Source organism: Capra hircus, chromosome 11 (assembly GCF_001704415.2).
Source record: "Capra hircus breed San Clemente chromosome 11, ASM170441v1, whole genome shotgun sequence".
NCBI classification, from domain to species: domain Eukaryota; kingdom Metazoa; phylum Chordata; class Mammalia; order Artiodactyla; family Bovidae; genus Capra; species Capra hircus.
Window position 1 is genome coordinate 99,756,482 of NC_030818.1, and position 21,476 is coordinate 99,777,957.

General features: G+C 40.9%; 1 protein-coding gene across 12 annotated transcripts in view; it reads right to left on the bottom strand.

The window, feature by feature from the left end:
- FNBP1 (formin binding protein 1) overlaps positions 1 to 21,476 on the bottom strand; it is a 134,658-nt gene that overhangs the window by 10,635 nt on the left and 102,547 nt on the right. For 4 of the 12 annotated variants that reach the window (XM_018055969.1, XM_018055970.1, XM_018055968.1 and 1 more), the window contains exons 7-13: positions 20,944 to 21,072; positions 19,176 to 19,322; positions 16,962 to 17,159; positions 15,830 to 16,012; positions 10,023 to 10,037; positions 6,407 to 6,516; positions 1,316 to 1,448 (exon numbers count right to left, since the gene is read on the bottom strand). In XM_018055969.1, coding sequence (XP_017911458.1) covers positions 1,316 to 1,448; positions 6,407 to 6,516; positions 10,023 to 10,037; positions 15,830 to 16,012; positions 16,962 to 17,159; positions 19,176 to 19,322; positions 20,944 to 21,072 — 915 coding nt within the window. The remainder of the gene's footprint in view (positions 1 to 1,315; positions 1,449 to 6,406; positions 6,517 to 10,022; positions 10,038 to 15,829; positions 16,013 to 16,961; positions 17,160 to 19,175; positions 19,323 to 20,943; positions 21,073 to 21,476) is intronic. The other 8 variants (XM_018055975.1, XM_018055973.1, XM_018055977.1 and 5 more) reach the window with 4 other exon arrangements.

Consider the following 21,476-nt stretch of genomic DNA (forward strand, 5'->3'; position numbering starts at 1 on the left):
AAAAAGTCATATTTGGCTTTTCATGGCTAGAAATAATCTATTTTGATCAGAATGATCAGTTACTATTTTTCTAGTCTTTCCATTTTAGGGATCGGGGGAGAAGCCTTTTGTTCACAGCTTAAAAGATTCATTATGTGTGTTTCTTCTTCGAGTCTCATGTGTGTTTCCTGCTGGTTTCCATCTTTTGATAATAGGTCCTTTGAAACAACAATAACATATTTCAATGGTTTCCCCCCACAACCCAGAAATAAACCCTTGTATTTATGATTAATTGGCTTGTAACAGTGAGTTACAAGCTGTCTTGAACAGCCGAGACAGTTCAAGGAGAGAAAAGGTCTTTTTGACAAATGGTGCTGGGACAACTAAAAAAGAATGAATCCGGACCTGGACTTTTAACCACGTACAAAAATTAACTCAAAACGAACCAAACACTTAAACATAAAAGGGAAAACTACAACATTTAGAAGAAAACATAAGCATAAAGGTTTATGATCTTGGATTAGGTGCTGGTTACTTAGTTATGCCACCAAAAGCACAAGCGATAAAGAGAAAAAAATTTTTGGTATATTGATTTCATCAAAATTAAAATGGTTTGGGAGTTCCCTGGCAGTCCAGTGGTTAGCGCTTGGTGCTTTAACAGCCGGGGCCCGGGTTCAATCCCTGGTCAGGGAACCAAGATCTTGAAAGATGTGGGGCATGGCCAAAAAAAAAAAAAAACACTTTTGTGCTTCAGAGGACATCTTGAAGAGAGTAGAAAAGCAATCCACAGAATGGAAAAAATATCTGCAAATCATAGATATGAAAAGGAATTCGCATCCAGAATATATTTTGAAAACGTTTACACTGATACCAAAGCCAGACAAAGACCCTGCAAGACAATTATAAATATTAACGGCCTTCTTAAAATTGTCTTTTTGATTCACTGAGATGATGGACAACTGTATACTCCCGATTATACCCACTGTCAACACAAGGTGAAACAAAACAACTTGAGTGAATATAAGTGAAACGCTTAAATTAAAAAAAAAAAAAAACAACCCGTATATAACTATAACCTTAAACAGTGTCCCCTTTAAGGGACACCGTTAAAACAGGATACGCTGAAAAGCAGAACACCAAGTGCATGACAGTGTCTTCTTCCTTTCCTCATAACTCGTGAAACACCTGACTTTTCCAGCTGCATCCCTCACAGGGAAAGAAATGCTGGCGCTCTACAACCCCATGCGTCCCGTGACCCCACACCTACTTCTGTTCCTTTTCTTTTCTTTTTTTTTTTTTCCCCCAACAAAGCTTTTCCACAACAGCTTTTTCCTACCTCAAATTTCTGGGTCTCTAGTCTCAGCTTCTCTATATTTTGGCTGACTTCTGCTAATTTGTGATCCAAACTGTTGGGGTCTCCCATTTGCGGAGTCTTTACGTAGACATCTTTCATTTTTGTGATGGCATCTCTGAAAAAGAGAAGGGGCAGAACATGGCCAAGTTAATGCCGCTGTTAGATTTAGAGCAAATGAACTGACTCCCTGCCAGGCGGGGGACTGGGCAGTGGGGTGGACAACTTTACTGAACTTCAGCAAAAGAAACTCTACACTAATCACCCAACACAAGACCAATGACACCAAGTGCATTGTGAGTCACAGGAAATAGTTTAACCAAAATATAGAAATAAGTGGAAGAGAATTTCTATGTCTTCACACACACACACACACACACAGGCCATGCTGTGTGGCATGTGGGATCTTATTTCTCTCATTGTTGTTCATTTGCTAAGGGGTGTCTGACTCTTTGCAACCTCATGGACTGCAGCGTACCAAGCTTCCCTGTCCTTCACCATCTCCCAGAGTTTGCTCAAACTCATGTCCATCAAGTCAGTGATGATATCAAACTATTTCATCCTCTGCCGCCCCCTTCTCCTTTTGCCCTCAATCTTTCCCAGCATCAGGGTCTTTTCCAGTGAGTCGGCTCTTCATATCAGGTGGCAAGGTATTGGAGCTTCAGCTGTAGCATCAGTCCTTCCAATGAACATTCAGGGTTGATTTCCTTTAGGACTGACTGGTTTGATCTTGCTGACTTGACCACGGATTGAACCTGGGTCCCAAACATTGGAAGCTCAGAGTCTTAAACCACTGAACCACTGGGGAAGTCCCATCACTCTGCTTTCTTTTATTTCCACTTCCCAACATTATATATCTTGTTATTATACTTATTGCTTATTGTCTATCTCTTTCTCCTAGAACAGCAGCGCTCTGAGAAGCTCTCTGGGCTCAAGCCCTTTTGCTAACATGACACACCCCCCAGTAGCCAGACCACACCTGGCTCACAACAGATGCTCAACAAGTATATGGCGTCCCCAGGTAGGGCAATGGTAAAGAATCTATCTGCCACTGCAGCAGATGCAAGAGACGGGGGCCCAACTGTGTGGTCACCCACAGGTTTACAAGTCGTCTCTTTACTCCATGACCTATACCTCCAACTACTGCCCTACTTCTCAGTAAAACTTCTCAAAAGAGGTGTTTAAAGCCATAATCTCCCATTCCTCTCCTCCAGATCTCTCCAGAGGTTTATCATTTTTATTCATCTTTTCAAGGAACCAACTTTTGGATCTGTTCATCCTCTCTGTTGAATATGTGGTTCTATTTCATTGATTGGTAGCCTTTCCTTTATTATTTATTTCCTTTTTTCTATCTTCTTTGGTTTAATTTGTTTCTAATATGTATCAAAAGCTGTCAATTTCCCTTTATGAGCACTGGCTTTAATGACATCCCCAAATGTAGGTGGAGAATGTGTGTTAAATTCTGTTTCAGGTATTTTCTAATATCTATGATGATTTCTTCTTTAATCTATGTGTTACTTAGAGCTACATTCTTTCCTTTTTTAAAGGAGTAAGAACAGATTTTATTCAAAACTAATTGCAAATGGGGGAAAGAGGAGAGTGAGAAAGCTGACTCGAAACTCAACATTCAAAAAACTAGGGTCATGGCAGCCGGTCGCATCATTTCATGGCAAACAGAAGGGGAAAAAGTGGAAACAGTGACAGACGCGATTTCCTTGGGCTCCAGAATCACTGTGTGTGGTGACTGCAGCCATGACATTAAAAGACGCTTACTCCCTGGAAGGAAAGCTACGACAAACCTAGACAGCATATTAAAAAGCAGAGACCTCACTTTGCCAACAAAGGTCCGTATAGTTAAAGTTATGATTTTTCCAGTAGTCATGTGAGAGTTGGACCATACAGAAGGATGAGCACTGAAGAACTGATGCACAAAAGAACTGTGGTATTGGAGAAGACTCTTGAGAGTCCGTCGGACTGCAAAGAGATCAAGCCAGTCCATCCTAAAGGAAATCAGTCCTGAATATTCATTGGAAGAACTGATGCTGAAGCTGAAGCCCTAATAGTTTGGCCACCTGATGCAAAGAGTCGACTCATTGGAGAAGATCCTGATGCCGGGAAGGATTGAGGGCAGGAGGAGAAGGGGGAGACTGAGGAGGAGATGGCTAGATGGCAGCACCAACTCAATGGACGTGAATTTGAGCAAACTCCGGGAGAGAGCGGAGGACAGAGGAGCCTGTCGTGCTGCAGTCCCAGGAGCTGCAAAAGAGTCGGACACTCTTAGTGGCTAAACAGCAACAAAGCTGGGGCTTCACCGTCGCGTGGGCTCTTCTCTAGTTGAGGAAGTGGGGGCTCCTCTCCAGTTACGGTGCACAGGCTTCTCTTGCTGCAAAGCTTGGGCTCTAGAGCACAGGCTTAGTAGCTGTGGTGAATGGGGTAGTTGCCCCATGGAATGTGGGGTCTTCCTGGACCAGGGATAGAACCCACGTCTCCCGCATCGGCAGGCAGATTCTTTACCACTGAGCCACCAGGGAAGCACTGAAGTTGATGCTTTTGAACTGAATAGTTTGGAGGGAGGGCGGTTATTTGGCTTGAAAGTCAGTCCTCTCACACCCGTTTCCTTCTAGTTGACACCTGCATGGCCTGTCATTTTCCATTCTTTATTTTCAACCTCTCTGCACCTAATGAGCTGGGTGTGTCTTTCGTAATTAGCACACAAGCGGTGTCCAGTTTTAGGTTTTTGTCCAGTTTGAAAATCTTTTAATTGGAACATGCAGTCTGTTCACATTTAACATACTGATTCATTTTATTTTACAAACACTATGCCAGGCACTGTCCTCAGCCCTTGAGGTACCCTGGTACACTTAATCTTCACGCAGGCATATTAACTCCCTTTTCATGATGAGGAAACCGAACTACCAGGAGGTCAAGACTCTTGTCCAAGGTTTGCAAACGAAACAGGTGGAGCCAGATTGGAACTGGGGTGTCTAGTGTGCTTGGTATTTTAAATCTTCCACCCTAATTTGTGCTTTTGATTTGTCCTGCCTACTTTATATATTTTGTCCTCTCCTATCTTGCCTTTTTGGATTATTTTAAACAAAAACAAACCAAAAAATTCAACCTTTTCCAGATCATGTCACCTCTGCTCAAAGCCTTTCATTTTCTGTTTGTCCTGCGTAAAAAGTAAGTTGCATAACAGAGGTTTTTGATGTTTTGTTCATTCTTTATCCTCAAGGCCTAGAATATTCCCTTACACACAGTAAATGCTCAATAAACAGAGGTGAAGTGAAACATGAAGGTGATTTGCCTTACTACTAGCAAGCGCCACTCTGGGGGTTCAAAGGTCGTACCATGGTCGCAACCCAAGTGACAGAAACTTTTCTCCACAAAATCAAACAATTAGGGAGGGTCTGTCAATCACTTATAAAATGGCATTTCAGATATCTGAGTCATAACTTGCTACTCCAGGGCAAACTGTATCTGCTCATTTAGTAAACAGCACAAGGTTTATAATGGATTTATAAACCTTTTATATCTGGTCCCAGATATTATAAAAAGTACAAAGACAAAATTTTTATTTCACAAAGTAAAACCTAGAATAAAGTTCATTATATGTGTTCTTCTTTTTAACATACTGAAACAATATTTATAAAGTGATATATTTTTCAGGAGTTGCTCTCCCAGGGATTAAAAATATATATATAAAACCCACTTTTTATTTGCATGTATTTAAACTGGCTGCCTTGCCAACTTTATTTATTTTTTGAGTAACTAAATTTTAACCTCAGCTTCAATATCACTGGGCTTCCCTGGTAGATCAGCTGGTAAAGAATCTGCCTGCAGTGTGGGAGAACTGGGTTTGATACCTGGGTTGGGAAGATCCCCTGGAGAAAGGAAAGGTTACCCACTCCAGTATTCTGGCCTGGAGAATTCCATGGGCCGCATAGTCCATAGGGTCACAAAAAGTGACTTTCACTCACTTACTCGATATCACTGAATTTATGCAGGGCTACCATGTGGCCTACTTCATGCCACACAACATGTGGACTCTCAGTTCCCTGACCAGGGATTGAACCCATGGCCCCTGTCCTGGAAATGTGGCGTCTTAGCCACTGGACTACCAGGGAGGTCCCTCAGGTTATCCTTTAAGTCCAGATCTCCATTATTAAATGACTCAGTTAATCCCCTCAGTGAGAATATAGAAAGTGAGGGACAATAAAGCGGTTTTCTCTTTTTAAATTACGCATAGTCGATTAACAATGTTGGGTTACTTTCAGTATACAGCAAAGCGATTCAGTTACACATACATGTCTAACTTTTTTTCCAGACTCCTTTTCCTTATTGGTTGTTACAAAATATTGAGCTGCTGCTGCTCAGTTGCTAAGTCATATCCGACTCCTTGCACCCCAGCGTCTGTAGAATGCCAGCAACAGCAGCAACAGAAATGGATATTTTAAGTGCTAATGCAAAGGAAAATGAAAAATGCGTTTTAAACCTGTGCAGTGTTTATTTTCTCTATAAAAATCGTAACTATTAAACCAAATAAATTGCCTATAATGGAAGGTGATTTATGAATAAGCTGGTTTGCTCAGACATCATACAGACTTTGGTATACCACAGAGTGTTTTGTTGTACTGGTGAAATTCTCTTATCTAACCTGATTTTATATTCCATGGTGACAACATGGTAAACGTAGTGTTACTAACGTAAGTGAACACATCAAAAAAGAAAAAAAAGGAGAGAGATAACCAAAACGCATTTTGTTCCCCAAACATAGAGTAATACCTATTTGTTAAAAGAATCCTCCCTGTCTTTATTTATTTTTATACATGTGGGAATATGTGATCTTAGTTTCCCCACCAGGGGTTGAACCTGTGCCCCCTTGCATTGGAAGCCCAGAGTCTTAGCCACTGGACCACCAGCAAAGTGCCCAGGAATCCTGTCTTTAAGCAATCCAGTAGACTAGCTATGACCAAACACGTGGTTAAAACAATCACCTAAATTAAAATCTAATTTAGAGCCTCTCATCTTTCCAAACTGAACTCGAATTTCTTAATAAGTCGTTTTGATCCACTCTACCTTTGATCCATCTCCTTTTGGATTTCTTTATTTAATTCATCGACTTTCTGTTGGAGCTTTTTCCTTCTCTGTTCAGGTGGGAGGTTGCTGAAATCTTCTGGTGTCGCGCCCTGCAGACACAAACAGAAATGAGCCAGAAAGCCTCCTTGAAAAAAAGACACCAAGAGAAGCCTGCAGGGAGATTCCCCAGACACCAGGACGATGCAGATGTCTGCGTGTGTTTTCATGAAATAAATTAAGCTCTTTCCCAGGACACCCAGCTGAGATGCAAAAATCCGTGCATGCAAACTGCAAAGGCCCCACAAACCATTTTCCATGCTGGCCCCACAGCCTCTGACAAGGAAGGGAGCCCCGAGACAGGAAGATATACTTCTGACCCCAGTGAGAATCAGTGAGGAACAAGTCTGGAGACAGTCTGCACTTCGCTGTCAGTGTCGATGGCAACACTGAAGCTTTAGGCTTATGTTTTCCTCCTATAAAAAAACTGGTAAGTGGCCCCATCAACTGTTTCATGTTGATGGCACTGTTCCCCACCCCACCCCCACCCCCACCTCATCTGAGTATTCCTTCCCGTCTCTGCATACAGCCTGAGGCCAAAAGTTTCCATCCCTGTGAAGTGACAGATGGGACATCTGGTTCCTCCAGGAATGCGGGTGAAAAGGACATTAAGGGAAAAAACCCTCCCCCACTTCTTGTCACCTTTAGGATCATCTCAGAGAATTCCCGGAGAATCACCCCCGCCTCCACTCCCCCAGTTTCAAAACCAACTTTTCCATAATGTCTGAAATCAGCCTCAGCTGTTTCTAACTCATCAGAAGAAGTACACTTTGTGTTTTTTGCTGCACTACATGGCACGTGGGATCTTAGTTCCCTGACCAGGGATCGCACCCAGGCCCTCTGCATTGGAAGCAGAGGGAAGTCTTGGAAGAAGTATACTTTGATATCTTGATTCCTTTTCAAAAACAATTGCTCTCTTTCCTCTGTGCATGTGTTATAAGTAGAAAATATCAACCGTGAATTGCCAGACTTTTACCCACACTTACGCGTCATTTCCTAAAATGAGGCTATTTTCATAAAGAAAGAGAAATTTGCTCAATAGCCAGGGATAAGCCAGGGAATTTGAAAAGAGATTTTGCTTTAGAATCCCTTTAAAAAAAAAAAAAAAAAAAGAAGAAGGCAAGACAGACTTGCTTGGGAGTGGATGGAAAAGAAGGGACCTGGATAATGTAATTGCAAAATCAGCTTGAGTTTGCCAAGCAGCTTACACAGGGGCTTGTGACCGAAGTTCCTAGGCTGCTTATTAGAAAATGCCAGGCTGCTGGGTTGGAAGTCTGTGATTCAGCAAATAGTTCACCACTAAGGCCACCAAAGACCTTTCAGCTAATATTCTCAAAGACTGCGTGTGTGCCCGTGGGCATGTATGAGTTTGAGTGGGACGAGATCTGAGTGAAAGCAAACCAGAAGTGATTATTCCCTAATGCCAACCCAAGAAAGCTCAGCTTGCTTCTAAAGCTAAGATGAAGCCAACTAATCTTCAGTATAATAATAAAGCAGGCTTGTTTTTCCTTTTCCACATAATACCTGAAACTGCAATTGTTTTCCAATTTTCTCAACTCAGTCACCGAGCCCGAAAGCTCAATAGTTTGGTCTCATGCTGAACTGACTTAAATCAGCATGTTTTCTGGAACCGCAGATTTTATTTTCATTTTTGTCTTAATGCTAGAATGTGACAAAACAGTGTAAGACGCACTGCTTCAGAAGGCAGGAAACCTAGTAAGTGGTCGATGTTCATTCATTCAGATGCTCTGAGCCTCACTATGTGGTGTGAGACCCAAAGACTTTTCTACAATGATGGAAATGTTTTCACATGTCTGCACCGTCCAACCTGGTAGCCACACATGGCTGCTGAGCACTTGAAATGTGCCCAGTGCAATTGTGGAACTAAATTTAAAAAATTTTAGTTACATGGGAGATTCAGGTCAACAGTTCTAGATCCAAAGAAACTCAGGTCTCTGGACAGTACCTTCAAAAGTTCATTTTGTCCTGTTCACCTTTTGAAGCTTGAATTCTTTCAAACAATATTCTAACCTATGATTTATTTTGCCATGAAGGAATTTTTATTTCTGCCTTCGAGTTGGAGTAGACTTTCTGAACTCTTTGGAGGGGCCTCAAAGAGACTGGCCCTACCGGGGTTTGGAAGAGAGGCCGCAGGCACGTTTGTATATTTTCAATGGCTGTGACTCTAAGGAGATCTTGTTTTACCTGCTACCAGAATCAAACACTTGCTCGCTTGACATGAGCTACTTCTTGAGATTTATAATTTTTACACCCACCCTGTCTTTGTGTATCTTCTTTATTAGCTTCAAAGTGAGGGCATCAAGCAACATCTCAAACAGAAAGACTGTCTGATAATATTATCTTTTGCCACCAGCACCTCAGCAAAAGAACAAATAAAGGGCAAAAGAGAAGCCCTGGCATCTGACAGATTCCCAGTTAATTGATCCGCTTTCTCCCAAATTCATACTGATGTTCATTTAAATGTCTAGATCTTTCCTTCTTGTAGACACCTCAATCGAGAACTCTTCTAAGGATTTTATTTTACCTTCTAAGAAATGTTTCATGTAATAAAAAATTCTTGCTCTTTAGGGCTGGATCAGTTGTCAAATACCAGGTCAGGGTGAAAAGATTACGTATATACTTTTATATATATATTCAAACACATGTAAAAGTACATACATACAAAGATAACCATAAAATACTGCCCTACATTCTCAATAACAGTGCATAAAATGCTGATGTCATTCCTGGTTGAAGGGTCAAGTTCATCATTGTCCGTGACTTCAGGATATTCTCAGCTGTGGTGTTTGAGATTACTATATAACTTACACATATCTGAAGAACAGTATGGGTTATGTGGTTAAGAGTTTCTTTTAATAGGTTTAATGATTAGTTTGACTATTTACTAGGGCTATGAAATTATAAGTAGTAACAACACTGGACACTAAAGAAATCATTTTAGAAAGGCTTAGGAGGCTCTTTTCACTGTCCAAAAAATTGTCTTTGATTTCTTGAATCAGCTACGCCAAGGCACCAGCGTATTTACGGAGCAACTTAAAAGTTTCATGACCTCCAATTCTTGAAGGTGCCTTAGACCTGAGTCTGAGCCCAGCATCATTCCTGCATGCCTCCCTCAGGTCCCCAGTGATTTTCATCTGCTTCTGTGGCTCCTGGAGAGGAGCAACTTTCAGCTATTAAATTTGCTTTCATTTAGAATGATTCGATACATAAACTTCCTCATATTTAGTATTTATATTTGTTCATATTTAAATAAAGCTTATCAACATCTGTCATCCTCTTAAGACTCCAGTGGTAAAGAAAATCAAATCGCGAGTTAAGCGTTAATTTTCTTAATGGGGAAAGATTATGATCACCTCTGTTAGACCCTGGACCTTCATATTCCAGAGGTCTAATAAGGGAGCACCAGCAAAGGCACACACAAGGGAAACACACATCAACAGGTAACCCTGAAGATGGGTTGCAGATGGCACAGCACCCACAAAATGTACACCGAAACACCTGATTAGATTCAGGACATGCATGGAGTAATTGTGCTTACCAGCTTGAGAGAAAGCTTCGTGTAAAAATCGAAGGGGTAACAGGGAAAAAGAGAGAGAGAGAGAAACAACAACACATGAGAAGAGGAACTCGGTCCGTTCCACTGAATTAACATAACACATAAATTCAACCTGGCGCTTTGTGAACACGACTTGTAGCGGATCTGTGCCGAAATTCCCAAGAGGGGCCAATCTGCCCAAACCTTTCTTTAGCGGCCATGGTGCCAGAGCAAAGTATAAAGATAGGAAGGGAGCGCTTCTGCTTACTGTTCTGGATTGGTCATGTCAGCCTGAGTATAAATTAATAAGAGTTTGCAGTCAGTGACATATCATGATTATAAAAGATGGAAGTGATCACAGAAACTTTTGCTCACCACATTTCCCATGGAAAGTTTCACACAGACTAAAAGAGTTGGGAAAGCAATGAATTCCACAACATATCAGTAATATTTTTATCTTAAGGGGCTCTAATACATCTGAACCCTGGTATTTCCTAAAGGTACTAAGACAAAGTCTCAAATTGGTAAATGGGAACCAAGGACTGGAAGATGCTCTGAGACCTGACCTGCAGGAACCAGGAAGCCTCTCAGCACCAGGTTGGAGATGGATGCTGTCTCCCACCTGTGTACTGCAGGCACTTCCTGCTATACAGAAGGTGTCTTCTGGGGCTTTCTATCGAACTGCCGGCCCCACCCACAGAGGTTCCATAGCACCTGGGGAGTTAACAGAAGTTGCTGCTCTTGCAAGCAACCTTTAGGAAACAGCCAACTGTCTTAACTACTGAGGGGTACTTACTCCTTGCTGTGGATTTCCTGTTAATTGCCAGGACACAGCAGTTTGCAATTCTGCTAGGCCTGGAGGTTGGCAAAACTATACCGATTACTGGATCCAAAACCAGATTAAAAGGCATCTCAAAATTAGGAAAAGAAACACTGGTTCTTCGGTGATAGGTGAAACATGCTTTTTGGCGATAAAGCAGTATTTTGAGAGTTTGGTGCATATTTACTTGGCTGCTGTAATCCTAAAAGTTCAGGCAATTGGTAGGAGGATCCAAAAATACATTGGAGATAGAGTGGCAGAGAAAGTGCCCCTTGAATTTATTTACTTACTTAGATATTTATTTATTTATTTGGCTGCACCCAGTCTTAGTTGGGGCAGATGGGATCTCTAGTTTTGGCAAGCTCTTAGTTGCCCCATGTGGGATCTAGTTCCCAGACCAGGGATGAAACCTCGGCCCCCTGCATCGGGAATGCAGAGTCTTAGCCCCTGGACCACCAGGAAGTCCCCAGGGCCCTTTGGTTTTAAATTGGGAGGGAACAGGGTGTTAAAAATTCCTTAACTAGACTTAAAAAAATCTCATTATTCAGATTAACTCAAAGTTGATACTTCATTGTGAATAGACATTAAGCTTTTAAAGAAATTTTCCCTCTGGGGGAAAAATACTTTTAAGGAAAGGCACAGCAAGACAAAATCTTGGGAAGAGAAGGCGCAGACCATCATGTTTGTGATCGCTGTCCAGGCAGGCAACCTACATGGCGCCTTGAGCCCCTCCTGGAAATTTTAGCACAGATCTGTTTATCACAATTTGAGTTTTTTACAGACAACGCTTTTGGTGCACAGCAGAAACCTTGCAAATATCTTTCTTGCAAAGCAGACCTTATACAAACGTTTCCTCACACATTACCGTGTAAATGCTGCTAATTTGAACTCGGCACTCTACCTGCTGTCTATTTGTCTACTTCCATGGCTTAAGGTGATTATATATATATCTATTTTTAAAATTTTATTTATTTTTAAAGTGATATATTTTTTTCTTAGCCATTCCAAAAACAGAATTCTAACATCAAGATTAATAGCACAGGACTATTACCACTTCATAATAAAAATAACTCATTAGGATTGAGAACAGATCCCAATAGAAACAGGCAATATTGAATTCTCAAATCCAATTTTCTGAAGTGGACAGGTGATGGATAATCTACAAGAAGTGCCATCAGTATAATCTTTTTAATGACTGTAAACTGGTTTTCCATCTTAAGTTGCAAGCCAGCCAGTTAGATCCTTTTAAATTAGAAACTGAATCACCTGCCAAGAGAATACTTTGAAAGGCTGCATTAAGTGCGCTGTGCGACACCTGAAGTACTAAAAGCTGTCAGTTTCAGGCAACGATTATGGAGCCTGGGGAGCCACGAGTGTCAATAACACATGAGGGCACACAGAGCTGGCGGGTCCATGTGTTATTGGGCCGTCACAGGTACTAACCTCAAGTACAGAGAAAGGGGACAGTGAACAGGAATATGTACGTGTCTGTGGTCTAAAGTCCACGGAAGGTCATTTCACTGCTCTGTGACCCTTGCTCAGGCTTCGCTGATTTTTTTTTTTTTTTTTGGTTGTCCTTTACGGACCCATCTGTTTCAGATGTGCATGTGGGTAAGGGAGCCACACGCGGCCGTCTGCGAGAGTGCCATTCTCCCGTGACCAGCGGCGTTTTAGGGGTGAGATTCTGCCATAAAATCATACTCAGTGACACCAGCTCAGACAGCAGTCCCCATCTACGCAAAGGGGAGAAACACAAGCTCGGCTCGCTGACGTTTTTAGGAAGCTTGTTCCTGGAAAGTTTGGCCCCTTTTTCCATGCGACTTTCCGGGATGAGGAAGCCTGTGGCTGGGTGGGTACAAGGAGGCTTCTCCCGCTGTCTGGGTCAGAGAGCACCTAGGTCCCCAGTCTTGGTGCTATCACACGGGTTAGTGCCTGTGCCGTGACCGCATGACCTGGCCGTCACAGGTAAACTTACAACATAGTCCCTAGCTTCAAAAGCATACGTGGGTTTCCCTATCGTCCTCTTCATGAGTTCTTTGTGAAAACAGAGAGCCTGAGTCTGCCAATAATCAGCAAGAGAACAAAGTCAATCAAATGAAATTAACCAGAAGATTGTAACATCTGACAAACAATTGGTAGGGATTTTCAAAATATTTTGATCAATGTTGATGGTATTTTTCCATACAATGAACTCTAAAGTGCGAGGAGCAGGGAGACAGGTCCATATTTTAGATTTTTAGAAGGCGCGTACTCAGATCAGGAAATCTTAAGAAAGTAAAGTCACGCTCTGTAGATTGCAAATTGAGAACACACAATCTCGCTTCATTTTTCTTTGACTTACATAAAGATGAAACAGTGGTTAATAATGGTGGCATGCCAATCTCTAAAGATGTCCAATGAGACATTTTCTTACAAATGTGAATGATTTACAACAAAAAATATTTTATCCTACTCATTCAGAAACAAAATCAGTTATGTGACAAAATATTCGCATTGCATTTACACATTCTGATAATCAGAAACAAATGATTAAAATCTAGATCAGAAAGCTGCACAGCACGATAAAAGACACATTAAAATCACAGATTTGTTATTCTCCTAGAAGCATTTTCCCGTCTTTGGCGCAATAATCTTAAAAAGTGGAATAAATGAAATACTAGCGAGGACTGTATCATTTTAGTTAAGGATCCTGTAAACCATGTACCTTCTGTTTTGAAATTGCTTTAAAATAAAATTTATTTCCCCAAACTTCAGATTTTTTTTAAACTTCCTTATCTTACTTCTATGATGCATTTCCTTTTCTTTTTTCACACTGCTATTTCCTGAAGAAAAGCACATCAAATCTGACCCTAAAAACAGAGCAACTAAAAATAAGAGAAGTAAAAATATGTTTATATTTATTTACTGATGCTTCATGTGTGTGTATGTGTTTATTCTCAAAAGCACACTCACCATTTAGGAAATTTCTTTTAAAGATAGAGGTTTGCTGAGCACAGATTTGAGGTGTAAGAAATAAAACTTATTTTGCTAATTATTTTTTTTTTTAAGAGAAGGGCATTCCTTTAATTAATCAAAATAACCCATTTTTCATTTCACCATTTTTGTTTTCAAGTGTTTATTTTTTTCCTAGCCATGTTTTCTTATGCTTCTTGATTACTGACATTCTTGGTCTCTTCCTAAACATTTAGAGAACACCATGAAACGTGCTTCAGAAACCATTTGCCACCAAGATTGTGATGTTGACAGAAGAATGGAATAGATACATATACAAACAGTGAAAAACCATGAATATTTGACATTTTTCATTATGAGATTACAAAAGACAATGCAGACATATTTTTATAAATATAATAAATGAGTGCTCTGTAAAGGTTTTGGAAGCAGCAGAGGTGGGGTAACCGTTTACAGTTAATGTAAAACTTCCTAGTTGATAGCCTAGTATAGCGACCTATAGTCATCTGTTGGAGATTCTTCCATGAACAAGGAGCAGAGATGGATGGAGAATTAATTCTAAAAGCCAGCATAATGGAGATCTAATTATAGAGTTCAACATGAGCCATCGTCCACTGCTGAAGCTATATTCTGCCTTCTAACAAAGGCACTCTTGAAATCTTTAGGAAATTAAATTCGAATTCTTACCCTGATATGCTGGGTAACCTTAAAACAGGATAATTCCACCAACTATACTCTTCACAGAAAACTCAGATTTCATTACCAAAGGAATCAGCATATAAAAAAATGAGGGGTTTGCCCCTTATTTAAAAACGTAACAATGTAGCTATTTTTTTTAAAACATCTTTTATACACAGAGGAAAGGAAAAGTAAAAATTTGTTACAAGGAACATACCTCCACTACAACCATATTGTAACTCTCACGGAACAGAATAAAAGAAAACCTTACCACATACGCGTTTAATGTTTGTTTACCCATTATTCATTATAAAGAGTATTTTGGGATGGCTTAGACTGACCATTTAGGTTTATTCAGGAGGCTACAAATGAATGACTTTGTTCCAGTTTTTTTCTAAAAAACCAAACTGGTATCTGCTTTGGACTGCTGATCAATTCCATAAAACCCTGTGACTTAAGCACATGCGATCTTAATTAGGATGGCAAAACTGAGTCAATCAGAATAAAACAGGTTCTTCCTGGTGTGAACACATAGACTCTCAGATCATAAACAGGTTCTCTGGCTTTAAATCCTGGCGATATATCTTCCTAGCTTCATCTCTGTAGGTACCAGTTTGCTTATCAGTAAAATAAAGAGATCTTAGTACCTAGGTTCATAGGGTGGTTGACAGAGTTAAACAATCACACAGAACAGAGTCTGGCAAACGACAAGCACACGATAAATGTCGGCTGCTATTACTCCACCCTCTTAGGAGACACTGCACTAGCTCTTATGCAGTCAGATCTGTTACCAGATATTTGATCAACATCTTGTGAATTCACCGAAAGAGCTAAAGAAACCCCTGTAATCCATACCATTTCCCCGCAGGCCTGGAGGCATAGCTCAGAGAGAAGTACCCTCTTTATACACTGTTTCGGTAATTATTAAGCAAATATTTTCTGACTATGCAGTGATTTCCACCTCTTCAAATGTTGCTAGCTTTAGAAACCGAATTTAAGTTTCCTTTTTTTAGTAAGATCAAGGTGAAATATTAATGATTTAGATATTTCAGAAAGGAAATGAAGCAAGGTCCACCCCCCCCCCCCTCCACGCCCCGCCAAATGGATTACAGACAAAAAAGAACTCTGGCTGGCTGGCTTCCCCTCTCTCTCCTTCCATCCATCCTGCTTCCTTCCTTTTTCTTTTTTTTTTGCTCTCTCTGTGGCTCTTCTTCTTTCCGGCTATAATGAATCATAGGTTCTTATTGTTTTATGTTATGGGAAAACACAATGGAGTCTTTCACAAACAAAATTAAGTTATGCAGAACAAAACATGCAACCAAAGCGCACCAGAGAGACAGGACTCGAGAGGAGAACTTACCCCACGCTTTAGACTCCGGAAGCAGTGGATTTTGGGTTTGGAGGTCATGAACTCGTTGAAGCGATGGGAGAGGGGTTCCTTTTGCTGCTTGGGAGACTGGGGGCCGTTGGGAACAGCAGAGGGTGAGGCAGAGGCAGGGGGAGGTGGGGGAGGCTGATGGGGGGATGTTAAAAGGGACATAAGCTACGTGTAAGAGATGGAGCGGTGACGGAGTAAAAAATCAGAAACAAGAAGATAAGACACAAAACAAAAATAAGCATCAAATAATATTTGAAATCCAAAGCAAGTCAAACACAAACAATTAAAAATTTAGGCCATGGTCCAAAAGAAAACATGGAGGACATGTTCAATGGAGAATATGGTGAAAGTGGAAGTTTTAGTAAGTAAAGCAACAGAAGAGCAAGAAATATCTGACCAGAAGCTCATGCAGACTTTCACATGCAAACTGCCGTTCTAACTAGTTACCCTAAACCAGTCTAAGCCAGAAGGGTAAATACTTCTAAGCCACCTAGACTAACACAGCTGGATGGGAGAAAATGAAAGTCCTTAAATGCTAAGGTTGTGAAAACAGCAAGACAGTCTTAAAATGAAATATTAAATTATTCTAAGGTTAAAGCGGTTCGTGTCGCCTCGATCACACCCTTTATGCCCAGGTTAATGCTGTCATGCACCTACGTATCACACTCTAGAAAGAAAATAAAAAATGTTCATGGAGACATATGTTAACATGAGCTCAAAACCAAGTTATTAATCCAGGGAAACCACTTCAATTAGAGATGCTGACACATGGTTATATAAATGTGGCGCAGCGTCCCTTCTCTCAGCCCAGGGAAGCAGCAGTCTAGGAGACTTAGGAGTGAAAGGCGTGATGCGGAACGGCCCGAGGTCAGTAGGCTGTTAGTGTGGGTGACACAGTGCAGGTGATAAATGCGTCTGAAATAAGACAAAAGGCCACGGCCAAGGTACCACCACCAAAGAGAGATATTGCCTTAAAATGAAACAGCACGCTAGCCTTCTGTTTGCATTCTGAAACTACAAGCTTAAAACTCTTCGTTCCTTTAAAGACTAAAAGACAGATGAACATCTCCACACCTTGTAACACTCACATCACACTGGGACCAGTCATCAGTACCTTATTTTTTTTGATGAACGGCCATAACTTTCCTTTGGATTTGCCGCCAAATTTGAGCTCTGATTTGCCTTCTCCTCTGGAATTTGAAAGGCTGTTATCTGACACAGTGCGTTTCATAGGCTGAGTGTAATCCTCAAATTCAATGTCTCCTGGAGGCTCGAACCCAGACTTATAAGCTTCTACGACCAGCTGCGAATCCTGCAATGACACCCATCGCGCACAAATATGTTCCAATCCATGTAAATACTTTCCACACACTGAACTATGATGCCCTCACACAGACGACATTCTAAGGAAGTTATATTGAGTAACAGATTTTTTTTCTAGTAATATTTTTATCATTTGAAAGAGTAACTTGTAAAGCTATACATCTAGTTGAGATTTCAAGATAATTTTAATTATTTTTCTACATTTAGAGAAACAAATATTAAGAACAACTTTGCCAAAAAGCAGAAAAATTGGGTCATTTATTATGCAATTCCCTTGAAAAATTGTTGTTGCTTAGTCGCTGAGTTATGTCCGACTCTTTGCAACCCCATGGACTGTAGCCCTCCAGGCTCCTCTGTCCATGGGATTTTCTAGGCAAGAATACTGGAGTGGGTTGCCATTTCCTTCTTCAAGGGGTCTTCCCGATGCAGGGGTCAAACCCGCATGTCCTGCTTGACAGGCGGATTCTTTACCACTGAGCCACCTAGGAAGCCCTTCCCTTGAAAAAATGCAGTAATATAAAAACTGATTCTCATCAGAAGGTCTTAAAGCCATTTGGCATACACAAAGTCAAGGCAAAAAAATATCCTCCCTCCGATTTCTTTGGTTCACTGTGGTTCAAAGATAGGAATTTATTGGATAATTTTCCTTTATGTATGTATTTGCCCAAAGTCTCTCCTCCACTAGAATGTAAGCTCCCTCCTGGTTTTCCTCCACTGCATGCCTAGCACCTGGATGATACCTGATGATAATGACAGAATAAATGTTAGCTGAATAAATGAGGGAACTGACTGCCTACTCTGTGGTGTCCCCCTGCTAGGAACTTTGAGTTCAGAGTCTTTTCGGGGTCAGGTGATGAAGACCAACGTGTAAGGAAATGACAACCATTGTGTCCAAGATAGACAGATGTACAGTTAAAGTATTGTAAAAGCACCTGTGACTTGTAATAAAATTCTAACTCAATGATATCGGACTGAAAAAGAAGAAACTATTAGAGAAGACCGTTTGGAAAGATCTCAACTTTCTACCATGAGCCCACATTTTAATTGGTCATAGCTGTTTTAGCTAACATGGAATCTGTAGGTGTGCCACAGACATCAATTGTCTTGTAAGAGCCAATTATCCTTCCTTCTGATTAATAAGAACCCTGATTTTAAGCTGAGCACACAGCCATCCAGCAAAAAGGCTTCACTCTAAAGCTTTCTGTACAGCAGGAAGTGGCCCCAGCACTAGGTTTTGACTTCTGAGATCTCTGAGATGTAGGCAGAAGTACAGTGAGCAATTTTAGAAAGCTTATTTAAATAGATAGTGTGGATTCTTCTCTATTTAATGCTTTATGGAATTTGGATGTGATGGCTGGAGCTACAGAAGCCATGTTGAGTTTGAAAGCCATATCATCAAAAGCTGTGAACTAGGAGAAGCCTGAATTCCTGAGGACTTGCAGATCATTTGCCCATACCACAGCTGGATGCTCTGCCTGGCAGACATCTTCACACAGGAGGAAAAATAAACTGTCTTAAGACACTATTGTCATTGTTATATGAACCTAAGCCTATACTCTCAGGCTTCCTTGATGGCTCAGTGGTAAAGAGTCTACCTGCTAAGCAGGAGATGTGGGTTCAGTCCCTGGGTCAGGAAGATCCCCTGGAGAAGGAAATGGCAACCCACTCCAGTATTCTTGCCTGAGAAATCTCATGGACAGAGGAACCTGGTGGGCTACGGTCCTTGGGGATGCAAAAGAGTCAAACACGGCTTAGTGATTAAACAGTAACAACAAAACTTATACTAACATCCACAGTCCCAAATGTGCAAAGGACTACACTAAATCCAAAACATGGAGGGCTGAATTTTAAAAACTCTGAAAAGGTATTGCTATTGTTGAAAAGTACTTGTGACCACTGAAAGCAGCTACTCTCAGATGACTGAATAAGGTCACTGTGGGAAGGGACAGGGAAATAATGGAGCCACAGTTATCCATTACCGTTAAGTCCAAACTACGGTACTTACATTTTTCGGATCAATTGACTCGGCTGCCTTTACGATTCCATCCAAGCATTTCCCAATGATGGGAATCACCTGCCGGTCCAGCTCTGCGTATGTCTTCACTGATTCTCCAATTCTCACTATCCTCCTCTCCTCCATCTCTTGTATTTTCTGCAACATTAGAGTTTTTGCATAAAATTAGTTTGGTTTACTATTATTTAAGGAAGTTGCTTTTTGGTAGCATTGTTACCTCTAAAATATTCTCTAGGAGGGAAACAGGCCTATAAAAAGGTTCAAATTAGGGACTTCCCTGGTGGTCCAGTGGTTAAGACTCTGCCCTTCCACTACTGTGGGCACGAGTTTGATCCCTGGTCAGGGAACTAAGATTCCTTCATGACGCTCGAGGTGGCCAAAAACAAATTTAAAAAGGTTAGAGTTAAAGCAACCATGAATTTATTGTGCTTCTACTTTAGCCAGCTGGATACATACTTCACTAATTGTGAGGTTGTCTAAATGTACACTTTACACAGTTCCATTCCAATTTCAGGAAGATCCTGAAACGCAGGTAGTTTTACTATTAATACCATTTGGTTCAGTTCAGTTCAGTTATTAGATTTCAAATATTTCCTCCGTCTTTGGGCCACTGTTTCATCCTTTACCAAAAGCATGGCATGCAGGTTAATTGCCTTGACCCAACACAGGCTGAGACACCCAACACAACTTCTACAAGTTGGAGGTTTTTTTTTTAAATTTCTTTTTAATTGAGGATAATTGCTTTACAATACTGTGCTGATTTCTGCCATCCAACATACGTCTCCTCCTTCTTGACCCTCCCTCCCAACCTCCCCGCCCCCCGCCGTCTCATTCTTCTAGGTTGTCACAGGGTACCTCGTTGAGCTCCCTGCATCATACAGCAAATTCCCACTTCCTCTCTGTTTTACATATGGCAAAGTGTATGCTTCATTGCTACCCTCTCAATTTGTCTCCCCTTCTCCTTCGCAAGCTGGAAGTTCTTGCTTGCTGTGTAGACACCATGATACAAATTTTTGTTATTTTTTCTACAGTGGAACTTGAAGTTGTACAAAAATTCCCAAAGGGGGAGAACAGCATCATGTATCCTCTCTCACACTGTTAAACAGTCCAAAGGAAAGACAACAGGAGTATCAAAACAACAGTGAGCTATCACTTCACACCTGTCAAAACGGTGATCAGGAAAAGTCTACAAGTAACAAATGTTGGTGAGGATACAGAGAAAAGAGAACCCGTGTACACTGATGGTGGGAATGCAAAGTGGTACAGCCCTTTGAAAGCAATATGCAGGTTCCTCAAAAAAATAATAGAACTACCATATGATCCACTCCTGGGTATATATCCAGGAAAAAAAAAAAAAGAAAGGAAACATTAATTCCAACAGATACATGCACCCCAATGTTCATAGTCATCTGTTCAAATCCTACAGCTGTCTTAATGCTGCTCTGATTCCTAAAGGTAAGTTTGCATTTTTGTAAGCAGAATGGTCCTTTTAGCAAAAAGAGTGTTAACGTAAGAATCACGGTTCTAAGTCTGACCAAGAATGGTTGCAGGGTCAAACCAAGCAAACTTACAAAGTCTGTTGATTAATCTTGAAATTCGTGTTATGTTTCATCTTAATGTCAGTATGTGCTTAATCTGAATTTTTTTAAAAAAGTGATTTGAGTTAGAGGAAATTTAGAATGCTATAAATACTTGGAAATCATGATTCCAAGTAACTTGTTTCTAAGCCAAGCAAATCTGAGAGAGCTGAACCACTTACCTGAAAGATGTTTGGAATGTGAGTGTGGTAATACTCATGCTGCTCATGGTTGAATTTCTGTAGAATCGATGAGTAATCTGTTTTGCTCTCCTCTGCCATTTGATGACGTGTTTGAGCTTGTTGTCGTGCCTTAGGGCAAAAAATGAGAACTTCCCATGTTTATCCATAATATGTAAAAGCCTAGGATTGCAAACTGGAGGGACTGCGGGGAGGAGGTGTCACATTTTCCTCAAACGTATCCTATTTACCAGGTGCTGGGTTTTTTTGAAAATTGTTTAAACAACCCAATCCAAAATACAGCAGAAGATCTGAAGACACATTTCTCCAAAGAAGACCCACAGATGGCCAATAGGCACATGAAAAGATGCTCGACATCACAAACTATTAGAGAAATGCAAATCAAAACAACAGTGAACTATCAGCTTGCACCTGTCAAAATGGCTATTAGGAAAAGTCTGCAATAAGAAATGTTGGTGAGGATGCAGAGAGAAGGGAACCCCTGTACATTGTGAATTGGTACAGCCCCTACGGAA